General features: G+C 50.7%; 1 protein-coding gene across 2 annotated transcripts in view; it reads right to left on the bottom strand.

Moving 5' to 3' along the window:
* Positions 1-16,688, bottom strand: part of CFAP157 (cilia and flagella associated protein 157) — a 202,134-nt gene that overhangs the window by 169,907 nt on the left and 15,539 nt on the right. For both annotated transcript variants that reach the window (XM_085614126.1, XM_085614125.1), the window contains exon 3: positions 1,326-1,479. In XM_085614126.1, coding sequence (XP_085470252.1) covers positions 1,326-1,479 — 154 coding nt within the window. The remainder of the gene's footprint in view (positions 1-1,325; positions 1,480-16,688) is intronic.

Genomic DNA, 16,688 nt, shown 5'->3' with positions numbered 1-16,688 from the left:
GTCAGGATAAAGGAAAGATTACTAATAGTCAGGATAAAGGAAAGATGAGGAATAGTCAGGGGAAAGGAAAGATTACTAATAGGATAAAGCAAAGATTACTAAGAGTCAGGATAAAGGAAATATTACTAACAGTCAGGATAAAGGATTACTAATAGTCAGGATAACGGAAAGATTACTAATAGGATAAAGGAAAGGTGAAGAATAGTCTGGATAAAGGAAAGATTACTAATAGTTAGGATAAAGGAAAGATTACTAATAGTCAGGGTAAAGGAAATATTACTAATATTCAGGATAAAGGAAAGATTACTAATAGTAAGGATAAAGGAAAGATGAAGAATAGTCAGGATAAAGGAACAATTACGAATAGTCAGGATAAAGATAAGATTACTAAAAGTCATGATAAAGGAAAGATGAAGAATAGTCAGGATAAAGGAAAGATTACTAATAGTCAGGATAAAGGAATGATTACGAATAGTCAGGATAAAGATAAGATTACGAATAGTCAGGTTAAAGGAAAGATGAAGAATAGTCAGGATGAAGGAAAGATTACTAATAGTCGGGATAAAGGAAAGAGGAAGAATAATCAGGATAAAGGAAAGAGTACCGATAGTCAGGATAAAGGAAAGATTACCAATAGTAAGGATAAAGGAAAGATTACGAATAGTCAGGATAAAGGAAAGAGGAAGAATAGTCAGGATAATGGAAAGATTACTAATAGTCAGGATAAAGGAAAAGATTACTAATAGTAAGGATAAAGGAAAGATGAGGAATAGCCAGGATAAAGGAAAGATTACCAATAGTCAGGATAAAGGAACGATTACTAATAGTCAGGATAAAGGAAAGATGAAGAATAGTCAGGATAAACGAAAGATTACTAATAGGATAAAGGGCTGGGGAACAAGAGTTCATTAACCTGAGACTTTCTTGATGGACATGGCGGGTTCTGCTCTGTCCACCTATATTTGACATCTGTGCGCCACCTGATCTTTAGCATACACATTCAAGGCAGCAATTTAATTCTGTGCATTCATGTCCTTCACTGTCCTCTGAAGATCCCTCAGCATTGTGCGCTTCCCTGTCCCTTCTGATCCCACACCCCTTGCCCCCTCATGTCCATGCTTTCATGTCCTTCCTTGTCCCCTTGTGATCCCACAATGTCCCCATCATCCCCTTCTGATCCCACAATGTCCTCCCTCATCACCTCCTAAGAACTCCTTCACTTCCTTCACTGTTCCGTACTGACAGAAGCTGTTGGGCCCATCTCTGCCCCCTTGTGATCCCGCACTCTTCTCTTGTAGCCCCTCCTGCCCGTGCCCGCTTCTTACCTGTCCTTGTCCATCACCGCCTTCCGCTCCAGGTTGTAGATGAGCTGTTTGTGGTCTTCCTCTTGTCTCTTCAGCTTCTCCTCAAGAGCTGCAAACTGAGCGCTCAGTTCTTCCTTCTGGACTCTGAATTCTTCCAGTGCTGCCAGCTTGCCAGCTGAAAGGCGAAAGGACAAGTTGTGGTCAGTGAAGGAGTTTAAAGGGTTCCGGTGTGATCATTGGACCATTGAGGTCAGTGGACGAAGTCTGCAGGTTCTGTTGTGGTAAGTGCAAGAGTCAGTGGTCAGGGAAGGGTATTCAGTGGTCAGGGAAGGGTATTCAGTGGTCAGTGAAAGGTATTCAGTGGTCAGTGAAGTGTGTTCAGTGGTCAATTGGGGGTTCAGTGGTCAGTTAAGGGGCTCAGTGGATAGTGGAAGGGGTTCAGAGGTCAGTGGAGAGGTGAACAGGGTAGGGGTCACTGGAGGGGTTTCAGTGGTAAGTGGAGGGGTGGTCAGTGGACAAGTGGTCAGTGTCAGTAAAGGCTGTTTGTTGGTCAGTTGAAGGGTTCAGTGGTCAGTGAAGGATGTTTATTGGTCACTGGAGGGGTTTGGTGGTCAGTGAAGGGTGTACATTGGTCAGTGGAGGGGTTCAGTGGTCAGTGAAGGGTTTTCATTGGTCAGTGGAGGGGGTAAGTTGTAAGTGAAGGGATTCAGTGGAGGAGGTTTAGAGGTCAGAGCAGAAGTCAATGGTGGCCAGTGGAGGAGGTTCAGTAGTCAGTGAAGGGTGTTCATTGGTCAGTGAAGGGGTTCAGGGGTCAGTGAAGGGGTTCAGGGGTCAGTGAAGGGGTTCAGGGGTCAGTGGAGGGGGAGGAGGCCAGCAGGTAGTTCTCTGCCTGCTGACTGGTCCTGGCAGAAACATCACGGGTTGCCAAGGGTGATAGGTTGAAAAGAAAGGGCAGTCGCCCACCAGAACTGTTTAACAAATACATGTGGCAAACCATGCAGCATAGATTTTTTTTTACATGACATTCGGTCCTAATTCCTTGGTGAAAATACTAATTTAACAAAGATGAAAGTAATCAATAATGCATGACGGATGCACAATTATTCGTGCACAACTGCTGGCAGAGTAGTGAAGTCCATAGCTCATCCGCCGCCCCCAGACCCAACCCGCAGCAGTAGGGTCCGTGCACACACAATTGTAGCCTTTAGTGGTATAGAACAGGGTTGTGTTGGGACCTGTACACAGGATATGCAGGACTCATGTACACAGTGTAAAGTGTTAGGGCTCTGGGTCCATAGAATCCGTGGGGTCTCTAATGTAGCCGTGCTGTGTGTACAGGATGTGTGTGGTCTCCTTTGTGGAGAGTGCTGTGTGAATAGGACATGTAGTGTTTCTAATCTGGCAGTGCTGTGTGTACATGATGCTTGCGGCCTCTAATGTGGCAGTGGTGTAGGTACAGGATGCTTGTGGCCTCTAATGTGGCAGTGCTGTGTGTACAGGATATGTGTGGCCTCTAATGTGGCAGTGCTGTGTATTATACAGGATGCGTGTGGCCTCTAATGTGGCAGTGCTGTGTGTACATGATGCTTGTGGTCTGTAATGTGGCAGTGGTGTGTGTACAGGATGCGAGTGGCCTCTAATGTGGCAGTGTGGTGTGTACAGGTTGTGTGTGGCCTTTAATGTGGCAGTTGCGTACAGGATGCGTGTGGCATCCAATGTGTCAGTGCTGAATGTGCAGGGTGCATGTGGCATCTAATGTGGCATTGCTGTGTGTACATGATGCATGGGGTCGCTAATGTGGCAATGTTGTATGTACAGGACATGGCTTCTCTAATGTGGCAGTGCTGTGTGTACAGGATGCATGGGGTCTCTAATGTTGCAGTGCTGTGTGTAAAGGATGCGTGTGGTGGTGTCTTTTGCGGCAGTGCTGTGTGAATAGGACATGTAGTGTATCAAATGTGGCAGTGCTGTGTGTAAAGGACATGTGTGGTCTCTAATGCGGCAGTGCTGCGAGCACAGAACACGTATGGCCCCTGATGTGGCGGTGCTGTATGTACAGGATGTGTATGGTTTCTAATATGGTAGTGCTGTGAGTATAGGCAGGACGAATAAGGTCTCTAATGTGGCAGTGCTGTGTGTACAGGAAGTGCACAGCTTCTGAAGTAGCACTGCTGTGTGTAGAGAACGTGTGTGGCCTCTAATGTGGCAGTGCTGTATGTATATGACATGTGTAGTCTCTCATGTGGCAGTGCTGTGGCAAAGAACATGTGTGGTCTCTAATATGGCAGCACTGTGTGCACAGGACGTGCGTGGCCTCTAATGTGACAGTGCTGTATGTACAGGATGCATGTGGTCTCTCATTTGGCAGTGCTGTGTGTAAAATATACATGTGGTCTCTTATGTGGCAGTGCTGTGTGGATAAGATGCATGGGGTCTTTAATGTTGCAGTACTGTGGTAAAGAACATGTGTGGTCTCTACTGTGGCAGTGCTGTATGTACAGGACACGTGTGTCCTCTAATGTGGCAGTGCTGTGTATACAGGCTATGTGATCTCTAATGTGGTAGTGCTGTGCGTACATGACACGTGTGGCCTCTAATGTGGCAGTTTTGTGTGTACAGGATATGTGTGTTCTCTAGTGTGGCAGTGCTGTGTGTACAGGATGCATGTGGCCTGTAATGTGGCAGTAATGTGTATTATACAGGATGCATGAGGCCTCTAATGTTGCAGTGCTGTGTGTACATACTTGTGGCCTGTAATGTGGCAGTGGTGTGTGTACAGGGTGCGTGGGGTCTCTAATGTGGCAGTGCTGTGTATTATACAGGATGTGTGTGGCCTCTAATGTGGCAGAGTTGTGTGTACAGGATGCAAGGGGCCCCTAATGTGGCAGTGTTGTGTGTACAGGATGCATGTGGCCTCTAATGTGGCAGTGCTCTGTGTACAGGATGTGTGCGGCCTCTAATGTGGCAGTGCTGTGTGCACATGATGTGTGTGGCCTCTAATGTGGCAGTGCTGGGCGTACATGACACTTGTGGCCTCTAATATGGCAGTGTTGTATGTACAGGATTTGTGGGGTCACTAATGTGGCAGTGTTGTCTGTACATGATGCTTGTGGCCTCAACTGTGGCAGCGGTGCGTGTACAGGATGCGTGGGTTCCCTAATGTGGTAGTGCTGTGTGTACATAATGAGTGTGGCCTCTAACGTGGCAGTGCTGTGTGCACAGGACATGTGGTCTCTAATGTGGCAGTGCTGTGTGTACATGATGCTTGTGGCCTCTAATGTGGCAGTGCTGTGTGCACAGGATGAGTGGAGTCACTAATGTGGCAGTGCTGTGTGTACGACATATGGTGTCTAATGAGACAGAACTGTCTGTACAGTATGCATATGGCCTCTAATGTGGCAGTGCTACAGTGCAACATCAATCCTTTGGTTCCGGAACACTTAGCTGCCCAGTTTAAAGCGCTTCAACTCCTCGTCCGGTAGTAAGCGCTTTATGAATGCAAATGCAATAGATAAATAGGACAACAGAATAATGTGCTGTACTCTGGAGCAACAGAATGGGTATATAGGTTGTGTATGGTCTCTAATGTGGCAGCACCGTGTGTACAGGACATGTGTGGCCTCTAATGTCAGAGTATTGTGGGTACAGGATGCATGGGCTCTCTAATGTGACAATGCCTTGTGTAAAGGATACGTGTGGCCTCTTATGTGGCAGTGCTGTGTGTACAGGATACGTGTGGTCTCTAATGTGGCAATGCTGTGTGTACAGGATGCGTGGGGTTTCTAACGTGGCAGTGGTGTGTGTACAGGACATGTGGTCTTTAATATGGCAGTGGTGTGTGTACAGGATGCTTGTGGCCTCTAATGGGGCAGTGGTGTGTGTACAGGATGCTTGTGGCCTCTAATGTGGCAGTGGTGTGTGTACAGGATGTGTGTGGCCCCTAATGTGGCAGTGCTGTGTGTACAGGATGTGTGTGGCCTCTAATGTGGCAGTGCTATGTGTACAGGATGCATGTGGACTCTAATGTGGCAGTGCTACAGTGCAACATCAATCCTTGGGTTCTGGAGCAGTGAGGTGCCCAGTGTAAAGCACTTCAACTCCGCGTTGGGTAGTAAGCGCTTTATAAATGTAAATACAATATAAATATATATAAGAGAGTAGAATAATGTGGTGTACCCTGGAGCTGCAGATGGGTATACAGGATGTGTGTGGTCTCAAATAATCAGGGCCACAGGAATGAAGTGTTTGTGCGCCCACAGCATTTATCGCATAAATATGTATCTGCCACATTTTTCCCATAATCTATCATCTGCTGCATAACCTGCAGTTTTTAATAAAAAACTATTGTTTCTAGCTCAAATGTTTCAAAAGTTACTAAAAACGTAACGACACTTGAAGTGGAAGGTTCTTTGCAAAAGATGACTGCTCACCTTGCTGCTGCTTATTCCTATGTTTGGCTGTTAAATTGAGGTGCAAGCAATGCCCAGTCAGTGTTAACAAGTGTAAAAATGTCAAAATAATGAAGTAATACTATCAGAAAATGTGCCACATTACTCCACACAATTTGCCTTTCTTGTTGCATAATGAAGGTAACCCTACCTCATAATGTGGGCCTCTACTGCTGCATAATTCCAGTGGCCCTGCTAACGAGGCAGTGTCCCGTACTGAGTATATATGGTGTGTGTGTGACATCTAAAGAGGCACTGCTTCGTTCTGGATATTCTGGGTATATGTGGACAATGCCGCACAATGTGTGTACAGGACACGTGTGCACTCATGGATAGGGTTTGATATATCTTTTGTACAGAGACCAATGGCGGTCTCTGGTGTGTTCACCAGTCCTTAGCAATGGGGTCTAAGGGTAACTCCTGCGTGACATTCTGAATGGAATACTGTAGAGCTGACGAATGTAAACATTTATGATTATCACCAAGAAGACTAATATTAATTAACTCTTAAAAACAAGCAACAAAATAGGACATAGCAATAAAAAGTCCCTTAGAATTGTATGTTTATGTTAGACTCAGGGATCTCTGATTGGCGCAAGGATGTCCTTGTGTCAAGCAGGGACCCTCTCCTCCACGTCAGGGCAAAGGATAACCCCTTTTGGAATGACCCTTGCTCACCCTTGAGCGTGGCGTGAGCAGCCAAGGCGATTCTTCAGGCGTTGTTGGTTAAGCACTTATAATCACACACACAGTAAATACATCAATCCCCCCAGAAATGGACACCAGGCTTAGGTATGTGAAAATACGCTTCTTTATATAAAAATAGTTATCTCAATACGCAGACTTATCACAAGACTAGTAACGTTGTTTCTAGGCCACCAGATTATAAAGCAGGTAAACGGTTCTTTAAGCGGATGCTTCTTTAGTCTTTTACCAATGTTACTTGGGGGGGTTCCAGTCTTGACTTACTTCAGGCCTACCGCGGCTCACGCATCTGTCGTGGGCGCGCCTGCGCCGTGCACAGCTCCCCCCGGTGGCTCCGGGGCAGCGGGAGGTGATATGGGCGTGCGGTGCGGTGAGGATTACGGGGAAATAAGGCGGTGCGGGCCCCGAGCCCGATACTGGAACTCTTTTAGCAACGTTGTGTGGAGAGTCGGCACGGGTCGGTGCGACGCTCAGCTTTGGGAAGTGTTCTTGGGTCCTCAATCAGCGGGTGTGGGCAGGTAGGCAGGCGCGGCCAGCGACCCTTAGCACGGCGGTGCAGGGGGGGTCTCCACAGCGGGGGCGGCGCGGCCTGAGGGGTTCAGAGGATAGCGAAGCGGGGGCACAGGGCACGGTCAGTGCTGCTGGTGACCCGGCGAGGATCACGATCGTCGGACGGATTCCGGCGGGAGGGGTGACAGCGCTTTCAGCGCACTCCAGTGACGGGCGGTGACAGGGGTGCAGGCAACCTAGCCCGGGGACAGGGAGCGGCTCCGGACGGAGCGGGGCTCTCACGGGGTTAAGGCAGGCAAGCGCAGGCAAGCTCCTGAGTGTCACGGCCCTAGGAGGGGGCGATGAGGGGCGCAGTCTCTTTCCAGCGGGATGCACACACGGCTCGAATTGGAGGACGAGCAAAAGCACAGAGAACCCACTGGTCCTGGGGTTCAGTTCAGGGGGCAAGCTCAGATCAAGCCCTTGGAGAATGTTCAAGCACAAAGCAGCAAAGTCTTTTCAGCAAGTCTTTTCCTCTCCTTTCTCAGCAAGGCAAGCAGCAGGCCAGTCCTTCCAGCGTCTTCTTCTCCTCCTAGTCGGGCAGAGGTTCTTTGTGGTAAACAGGATTCTGATTTGCAAGGAGCAGGGCTCCTACTTTTATACCACATTTCTTTTGTTCTTTCAGGCCAGGGGGGCCTTCGCATAACCGTTCTCAGTCCTGAGCACTTTGTTGGGGGTACTCTGCTTTCTGCTTTCACTGTGAGGGGCAGGCACATCAGCCGCTCCACAGGAGGTGGAGCCGGCATTCAGGGGACAAGTACCTTCAGGAGCACCTTGTGGACAGCGCTTCGCCCGTCCGGGGCCAGGTGCAGGCTGAGTCATCAGTCGCTCCCCAGGGGGCGGAGCCAGCATTGTGGTGGTGGAGCACTGCCCTATTCAGAGTCCAAGGGGCACCCCCACCTCCCACCAAGGTGTCCTCCTGCCATTCGCTACCTTTCATCCCCCCAGCCCTGTCACTCACATAGCCCAGACAGTCAGATACACGCACAGCAGAGGCGGCTGAAATGATTAAGCGAGTAAATACGGACTTTCTAAAAGTCGTATTTACAAACCCAGGATAGTAAAATAAACTTGGCTACAAGAAGTATTTTATCATTCCGAGTTCAGGCATACGAAACATGTCTCTCTACCATGTTCCCTGAGCCTGCTGGGATTATAAGGTGTAATAATTCCAGCAGCTCATCTGGCCTAATGGGAACAGGTAGCCTTGCAATAGTGAACCACAAATATGGCGGTAATTCACTACTAGGACAGGCCACACACTCGGGGCTTGTCCTACCTTACACCTACAATGCACCCTGCCCGTGGGCCTACTAGAGGGGTGACTAACATGAGGCTAAGGGAAGGTTCTGGAGGCTGGCAAGTGTGGGCACTTGCCCAGCCGGCGGGACAGTACGGGACTGCATGCGGGGTCTGCAGGGGCAGACCCAGGACACATTTTACAGGGCCGCTGTTGCGGGTGGCGCAACCAGCGCTGCAGCCCACTAGCGGCATTGGCATTCACAGGCCCTGGCACTCCGGGTGCACTTTACTGGGGACTGACAGGGAATCCAATAAACCAATCAGGTATATCAATTATGAACACTTTATCTAGGGAGCACTTGCGCTGCGGTCACGGATTAGCCGTGGCGCGGCGCCCTGAGCGGACAACACCAGCACAACAATCGAGGCACACCATCAAAAAGTGGAAGGGAAACTCACGCCAAGGTGCCAGGTCTAACACGTGTCCCCTCCAGCTGAAATGTGGGGAGAACTACCCTTGCCCAGGGGGTTCCTCGTCACTAAGGCCGAAATTCCTGGACAGACCGTAAGCGTTTGCGTGATCTGTACCAGGACGGTGTTCCACCGTGAAGTCCATACCCTGTAGGGAGATGGACCACCTCAACAGCTTTGGGTTCTCACCCCTCATTTGCATCAACCATCTGAGGGGCCTGTGGTCCGTCTGAATCCGGAAATGAGACCCAAACAAGTAGGGTCTTAGCTTCTTCAGCGCCCAGACCACAGCAAATGCTTCTCGCTCAATTGCACTCCACCTACTTTCCCGTGGAAGTAACCTCCTACTGATGAAGGCTACGGGTTGGTCCCAGCCCTCCTCAGTCATCTGTTAGAGAACAGCCCCTACACCATGCTCTGAAGCGTCTGTCTGCACTAGGAATTCCTTGGAGAAGTCAGGGGCCAAGAGCACGGGCGCCGTGCACATGGCAGTCTTCAGGGTGTCAAAAGCTTTCTGACAGGTGTCAGTCCAGATCACTTTCCTGGGCTGCTTCTTGGAAGTCAGCTCTGTCAAGGGGGCAACAATCGTTCCATAGCCCTTGACAAACCTCTTGTAGTACCCAGTGAGCCACAGGAAGGCCCTCACTGCGGTCTGTGTCTTGGGGGGTTCCCAAGCCAGGATGGTCTCAATTTTGGGTTGCAAGGGTGCCACCTTGCCACTCCCCACTTGGTGTCCCAAGTACACCACGGAACCCTGCCCGATCTGGCACTTGCTTGCCTTGATCGTGAGGCCTGCTCGGCGCAGAGCCATCAACACTTCCCAGAGGTGGCGCAGGTGTTCGGGCCAGGTGGCACTAAACACTGCGATGTCATCCAGGTAGGCGGCACTGAACTCATCCAGCCCAACCAGTACCTGGTTGACCAACCTCTGAAAGGTGGCAGGGGCATTCTTCATTCCAAATGGCATGACCCGGAACTGGAAGTGCCCATCTGGTGTAGAGAATGCTGACCTCTCTTTGGCCCCATCGGTCAAGGCGATCTGCCAGTACCCAGACGTTAAATCAAACGTGCTGAGGAACCGGGCAGCCCCCAGCCGATCAATGAGCTCATCAGCTCTGGGGATGGGGTGCGCGTCAGTCTTAGTTACTGAATTGAGTCCTCTGTAGTCCACACAGAACCGGAGTTCAGGTGTGGCTCCCGGCGCAGCAGCTTTGGGGACCAAGACCACGGGGCTGGACCAAGGACTGCTGGAGGACTCAACCACCCCTAACGCAAGCATTTTGGAGACCTCCTCCTTGATGCAAGCTCTGACCCTGTCAGTTACCCTGTAAGCCTTGTGCTTCACAGGTAAGCTGTCTCCTGTGTCCACATCATGGACGCACCAATCTGTGACACCAGGAACCAGGGAGAACCTATCTGGAAACTGCCCCAGCAAGTGGCGGCAATCTTCCTGTTGTTCAGGCGTCAGGGTGGGTGAGAGGTTAACTCCATCCACTGACCCATCTTTCTCAGAGGCTACTAAGAGGTCAGGAAGAGGCTCAGTCTCCTCCTCCATTCCATCATCAATGGCCAGCAGCATGCCCACTTCGGTCCTCTCTAAGTGGGGCTTAAGGCGGTTAACATGTAGGACCCTCAAAGGGTTCCTGGGAGACTGCATGTCCACCAAGTAGGTGATAGGACTTTTGCGCTCCACAACCTCAAATGGACCTGTCCACTTATCCTGAAGTGCACAAGGCTCCACTGGGGCCAAGACCCACACCTTTTGTCCAGGTTGAAGCTCTACCAGAGTGGCATTCCGGTCGTACCACCGCTTCATCTCCTCCTGGCTGGCTTCCAGATTTGCCTCAGCAAGTTGCCTGAAACGCTTAGTCTGGTTTCTGAAGGCCAGCATGTAACTGTATACATTCTGTGGAGGTTTCCTGGGAGATTGCTCCCAGCCTTCCCTTACCAAACTCAGAGGTCCTCTTACCGGGTGACCATACAGAAGCTCAAAGGGGCTGAACCCTAGAGACTTCTGTGGCACCTCTCGGTAAGCAAAGAGCAGGCATGGCAAGAGGACGTCCCACTTACGCCTCATTGGACCGTCTAGGCCCATGATCATGCCTTTGAGGGTTCGGTTGAATCTCTCAACCAACCCATTTCCTTGGGGGTGGTAAGGAGTGGTGAACTTGTAAGTTACCCCACACTCCTTCCACAGGGATTTCATATATGTGGATATGAAATTGGTCCCCCTGTCGCTCACCACCTCTAGAGGGAATCCCACTCTGGATAAAATTCCCATCAGTGCCAGTCCCACCACGGGGGCCGTCACTGTCCTCAGAGGGATGGCTTCAGGGTACCGGGTGGCATGATCCACCAAGACCAGGATGAACCTGTTGCCCAGGGATGTCTTGGGGTCCAGAGGCCCAACAATATCAATACCCACTCGCTGGAATGGCGTACCGACCACGGGGAAGGGTTGCAGAGGAGCCTTGTGCTTCCCCACGCTCTTACCACTTGCCTGGCAAGTCTGACAGGTTCTGCAGTAGGAATCTGAATTCTTGTGCATTTGGGGCCAGTAAAAGTGGGTGACAAGCCTGTCATAGGCCTTGTCCATCCCCAAATGTCCTGCTAAAGGCACATCATGAGCCAGCCCCAGTAGGAAGGTTCTGAACTTCTGGGGTACCACCAGCACACGGGCTGACCCAGGTTCAGCAGCCTTAGGCTCTGAATACAGGAGGTCACTCTCCCAGTACACGTAGTGTGTTTTGGCCTAAACACCATTGGCCTGGTCTGCAGCCTGCTGCCGCATACCCACGAGAGAAGGGCATTCTTTCTGCTCCCTGCAGAACTCCTCCCTGGAGGGGCCTCCTTCTTGCTGCCAATGGGTCAGCTCAGGCAGGTCCCCCAGTTCGGCAATCTGTTCCCCGGTAGGCTCCAGAGCATCCCCCTCAGGGTCGGCTTCCTCCTGGGCCGTGGGAACTTCGGGGGCCGGTTTCCCGCGCCTCCTGCGCCTTCTCCCTAAGGCCGGTTCCTGGACCTCTCCCTCAGGCTCCAGGACCCTTTCGACACCCCTACTGGCTGCCATTGACCGGGTGGTCACGCACGCCCAGTCGGGTAGACCCACCATCCTCAGATGCGTGGTCTTCTCCACCTTTTCCCAAGGGGAGCTCTCCAGGTCATTCCCTAGCAGACAGTCTACAGGCATGTCAGTTCTCACAGCGACTTGTAGAGTACCAGAGACCTCCCCCCACTCAAAGGGAACTTGAGCCATTGGACAACGACTCTCTATGTTGTCAGCATTGACAACCCTACAGTAGGCATTGGGTACAATCTGCTCTTGAGACACCAGGTGTTGCCTCACCGAGGTCACGCTGGCTCCTGTATCTCTAAGAGCCTCAACCTTCTTTCCATTGATGGTCCCTACTTGCCCATATTTCTTAGTGTTAGAGGGTAGGTAGGTTTCAGGGACCATCTCACTGTCTCCTAGCGAGACTAGGGTCATATGCGCAGGACCCCCACCCCCCTGGACTGCTACCTCCTCCCCAAAATTAACATTAGCTACTTGCCGGGGTGGAGCACCAGTGGGTGCTGTCTTATCAAACAGGCAAAACTTAGGATCAGAGGCAATGTGACCCGGGTCACCACACCTGTAACAATTGAAGGGCCCCTTTGGAACAGGCCTACCTGTCGGGGCCCCGTTCTGCTGCGGGGGTGGGGGAGGCTGAGAACCCTTCTGCTGGTTCCCTTGGGAATTACTTTGGGGGCCTTTTTGGAACCCTTTCTGTTTACCCTTGTCCCCCCACTCTTCTGCTGGGGACCCTGCCCACCTTTGGCGGAGTCTCCCACTTGACCCTTGTGGACCCTGGTGCTGAGCCAGCGGTCCGCCTCCTCAGCAAGCTTCCTCGGGTTGGACAGCTTGCTATCAATCAGGTGCTGGCGTAGCTCAGGAAAACATTGACTGGACAAGTGCTCCCATGCAATTAAATCAGGCAGCCCTTGATAATCATTCACTTTGCTACCCTTCACCCAACCATCCAGTGCTCTGCAAAAAAAAGTTACATACTCCACATACGTACTCTCAGGGATCTTCTTAGTCTACCTGAACCTCTGTCTATATAGCTCAGGAGTTAACCCATACCTGGTCATTAAAGCTTCCTTCATATGGGGGTATGAGGCCTGGAGATCTAGGGGTAAATCTAACAGTGTGTCACGCCCTTCAGCAAGGAACCTTCCCCACAACCCCGCTCCCCAGTCTTTCTCAGGGACCTGGTGTGAAGACATGGCCACCTCATAGGCTCTAAACCACTGCCCTATGTCATCCTTTCTAAAATACTCCTTAACTACATCTTTGGGGATGTACACCTTGGACTCTACCTGCACCGGCGGAGTGCTGCCACTAGAAGGAGCTGTGTCCAAACTTTTCGCCTTCAGCTCCAACTCCTTCAATCTTATATCATGATCCATTTGGCGTTGTTGTGCCTCCAAGGCCAACTTCTGCTTCTCCATCTCCATTTGTCCTGCCAACTTTGCCATCTCCATTGCATGCGCCCTGTCTGCTGCCCTGTCTGCCAGCTCCTCTGGCGACAGGACTCTGCTGGGCTCCCCAAGGTTGTCGGGTGGAATGATGCCCCCCGCATTCTGTGGGTCTCTTGACTCCTTCCAGGCTCTCAACGCCTTGGTGTACTGGTTCTTCCTCTTGAATCCAGCATGGGGAACTCGGAGTTTTACACTGTAGCCTTTCAATTGCTCTACTGTGTAACCTTCCAGTCCCTCCCAATCCACCTCATCTATTCCAGAAATCACAGAGAGTGCTCTTCCAGCAGGGAGTGAGCCAGGCATGGTTGCAATAATGGCAGATGTCTCAACAAAGTTCAAAAATGAAAACCTGTGGCTGCGTTACTTGGTCTGCTCTCACTATCTGGTGATTAATAATTCACTGTAGGCAAATTACAAATGTAAATCCGAAATCCCACCGCTGCCACCAATGTTAGACTCGGGGATCTCTGATTGGCGCAAGGATGTCCTTGTGTCAAGCAGGGACCCTCTCCTCCACGTCAGGGCAAAGGATAACCCCTTTTGGAATGACCCTTGCTCACCCTTTAGGTGCGTGGCGTGAGCAGCCAAGACGATTCTTCAGGCATTGTTGGTTAAGCACTTATAATCACACACACAGTAAATACATCAATCCCCCCAGAAATGGACACCAGGCTTAGGTATGTGAAAATACGCTTCTTTATATAAAAATAGTTATCTCAATACGCAGACTTATCACAAGACTAGTAACGTTGTTTCTAGGCCACCAGATTGTGGAAATATGGATTTTTCTGATCAGTTATGTCCCCTATCTTGGACCCCAACGGTTTCATGTATGAATCACAAGTACATGTATGTTCCCTCCAGTTCCAGTTATGAAGACGCAAACACATGTGCGTCCACCGTCAACATGTCCTCTGTCAGATCCGCCATGAATAGGCCGGATATTCCATTCCTAAGTATGAAAGGCCACCGGCTTTATATGGTTCACTTATGCCATTTTACAGTCCAGGCAAGTAGGCCCTGATTCTGTCATCAAACTCTTCTTGCCTTCTGCCTCTGAAAGCTCCAGTCTGAGCCTGCATCTGTGACCATGAACTTTGTCTCATTCTCTGCGCGGCTCACGAAGCCTGACATCAGCCTATTCTCTGCCAAGAACTGTATTTCACCTTCGAGTTATCTGCTTCGTCCCTGCCCAATGCATTCCTGTCTAGTAGTTTAAGTAAACATTCTTCCAGCTACCGAGCAAAAGGCCCGGCTTCTCTGTTTCTATGCAAGTAATTCATAGCCCTGTTTCCATGGAAGGTTTCTGCCCCTTGCATCTCATATAGACACTTAGACGCTTGTACACGCACGCACAGGCAGTATAGAATAGATTCTGTCCGAGAGTCCTTCTTTTGTGGATAACATAGTTCTTTAAACATAGGATATTAGATATGATTTGGGATTAGGTTGACATAACCCCAGACTTTTGTCTCCACATGTAGAGCTAAATGTCAAGTCCCTTTCTCCCTCTAGTTGCACGTCTATCACACGTCATGCGACTGCGCACGCATCTCTGCCAAATATTTCTGCTGACATTGCAGGATTCTCCAGGTATCCACCCACACATGACAAATTACCCATTATCATCAAGTGGACGCCCACATGGACGCCCACCTTCACGCCCACATGCTCTTATCTCATTCTCTCTTGCTCTTTTGCTTACGTACAATTGAGAAATGTATATATACTGTACTCTGTGAATAATGTTTTGAGAATATTGAGAATACTTTTGAGCCCCTTTCCAGATCCAATTTTGGTGATGGAAATATTCTCCCTTTGACTCGAGTTATTGGAATAAATCCCTTTATGAATCTGATACCACAGACTCAGCCTCTTGCTTTATGCATGATCTTATTTATATACTTAAAAGTCTGAGAGCGTAATATTTTATTTACCACAAGATTATAAAGCAGGTAAACGGTTCTTTAAGCGGATGCTTCTTTAGTCTTTTACCAATGTTACTTGGGGGGGTTCCAGTCTTGACTTACTTCAGGCCTACCGCGGCTCACGCATCTGTCGTGGGCGCACCTGCGCCGTGCACAGCTCCCCACGGCGGCTCCGGGGCAGCGGGAGGTGAGACGGGCGTGCGGTGCGGTGAGGATTACGGGGAAATAAGGCGGTGCGGGCCCCGAGCCCGATACTGGAACTCTTTTAGCAACGTTGTGTGGAGAGTCGGCACGGGTCGGTGCGACGCTCAGCTTTGGAAAGTGTTCTTGGGTCCTCAATCAGCGGGTGTGGACAGGTAGGCAGGCGCGGCCAGCGACCCTTAGCACGGCGGTGCAGGGGGGGGTCTCCACAGCGGGGGCGGCGCGGCCTGAGGGGTTCCGAGGATAGCGAAGCGGGGGCACAGGGAACGGTCAGTGCTGCTGGTGACCCGGCGAGGATCACGATCGTCGGACAGATTCCGGCGGGAGGGGTGACAGCGATTTCAGCGCACTCCAGTGGCGGGCGGTGACAGGGGTGCAGGCAACCTAGCCCGGGGACAGAGAGCGGCTCCGGACGGAGCGGGGCTCTCACGGGGTTAAGGCAGGCAAGCTCCTGAGTGTCACGGACCTAGGAGGGGGCGATGAGGGGCGCAGTCTCTTTCCAGCGGGATGCACACACGGCTCGAATTGGAGGACGAGCAAAAGCACAGAGAACCCACTGGTCCTGGGGTTCAGTTCAGGGGGCAAGCTCAGATCAAGCCCTTGGAGAATGTTCAAGCACAAAGCAGCAAAGTCTTTTCAGCAAGTCTTTTCCTCTCCTTTCTCAGCAAGGCAAGCAGCAGGCCAGTCCTTCCAGCGTCTTCTTCTCCTCCTAGTCGGGCAGAGGTTCTTTGTGGTAAACAGGATTCTGATTTGCAAGGAGCAGGGCTCCTACTTTTATACCACATTTCTTTTGTTCTTTCAGGCCAGGGGGGCCTTCGCATAACCGTTCTCAGTCCTGAGCACTTTGTTGGGGGTACTCTGCTTTCTGCTTTCACTGTGAGGGGCAGGCACATCAGCCGCTCCACATGAGGTGGAGCCGGCATTCAGGGGACAAGTACCTTCAGGAGCACCTTGTGGACAGCGCTTCGCCCGTCCGGGGCCAGGTGCAGGCTGAGTCATCAGTCGCTCCCCAGGGGGCGGAGCCAGCATTGTGGTGGTGGAGCACTGCCCTATTCAGAGTCCAAGTGGCACCCCCACCTCCCACCAAGGTGTTCTCCTGCCATTCGCTACCTGTCATCTCCCCAGCCCTGTCACTCACATAGCCCAGACAGTCAGATACACGCACAGCAGAGGCGGCTGAAATGATTAAGCGAGTAAATACGGACTTTCTAAAAGTCGTATTTACAAACCCAGGATAGTAAAATAAACTTGGCTACAAGAAGTATTTTATCATTCCGAGTTCAGGCATACGAAACATATCTCTCTACCATGTTCCCTGAGCC

Source organism: Triturus cristatus, chromosome 1_2 (assembly GCF_964204655.1).
Source record: "Triturus cristatus chromosome 1_2, aTriCri1.1, whole genome shotgun sequence".
Lineage (NCBI taxonomy): Eukaryota > Metazoa > Chordata > Amphibia > Caudata > Salamandridae > Triturus > Triturus cristatus.
This window is presented reverse-complemented; position numbering and strand designations above follow the sequence as displayed.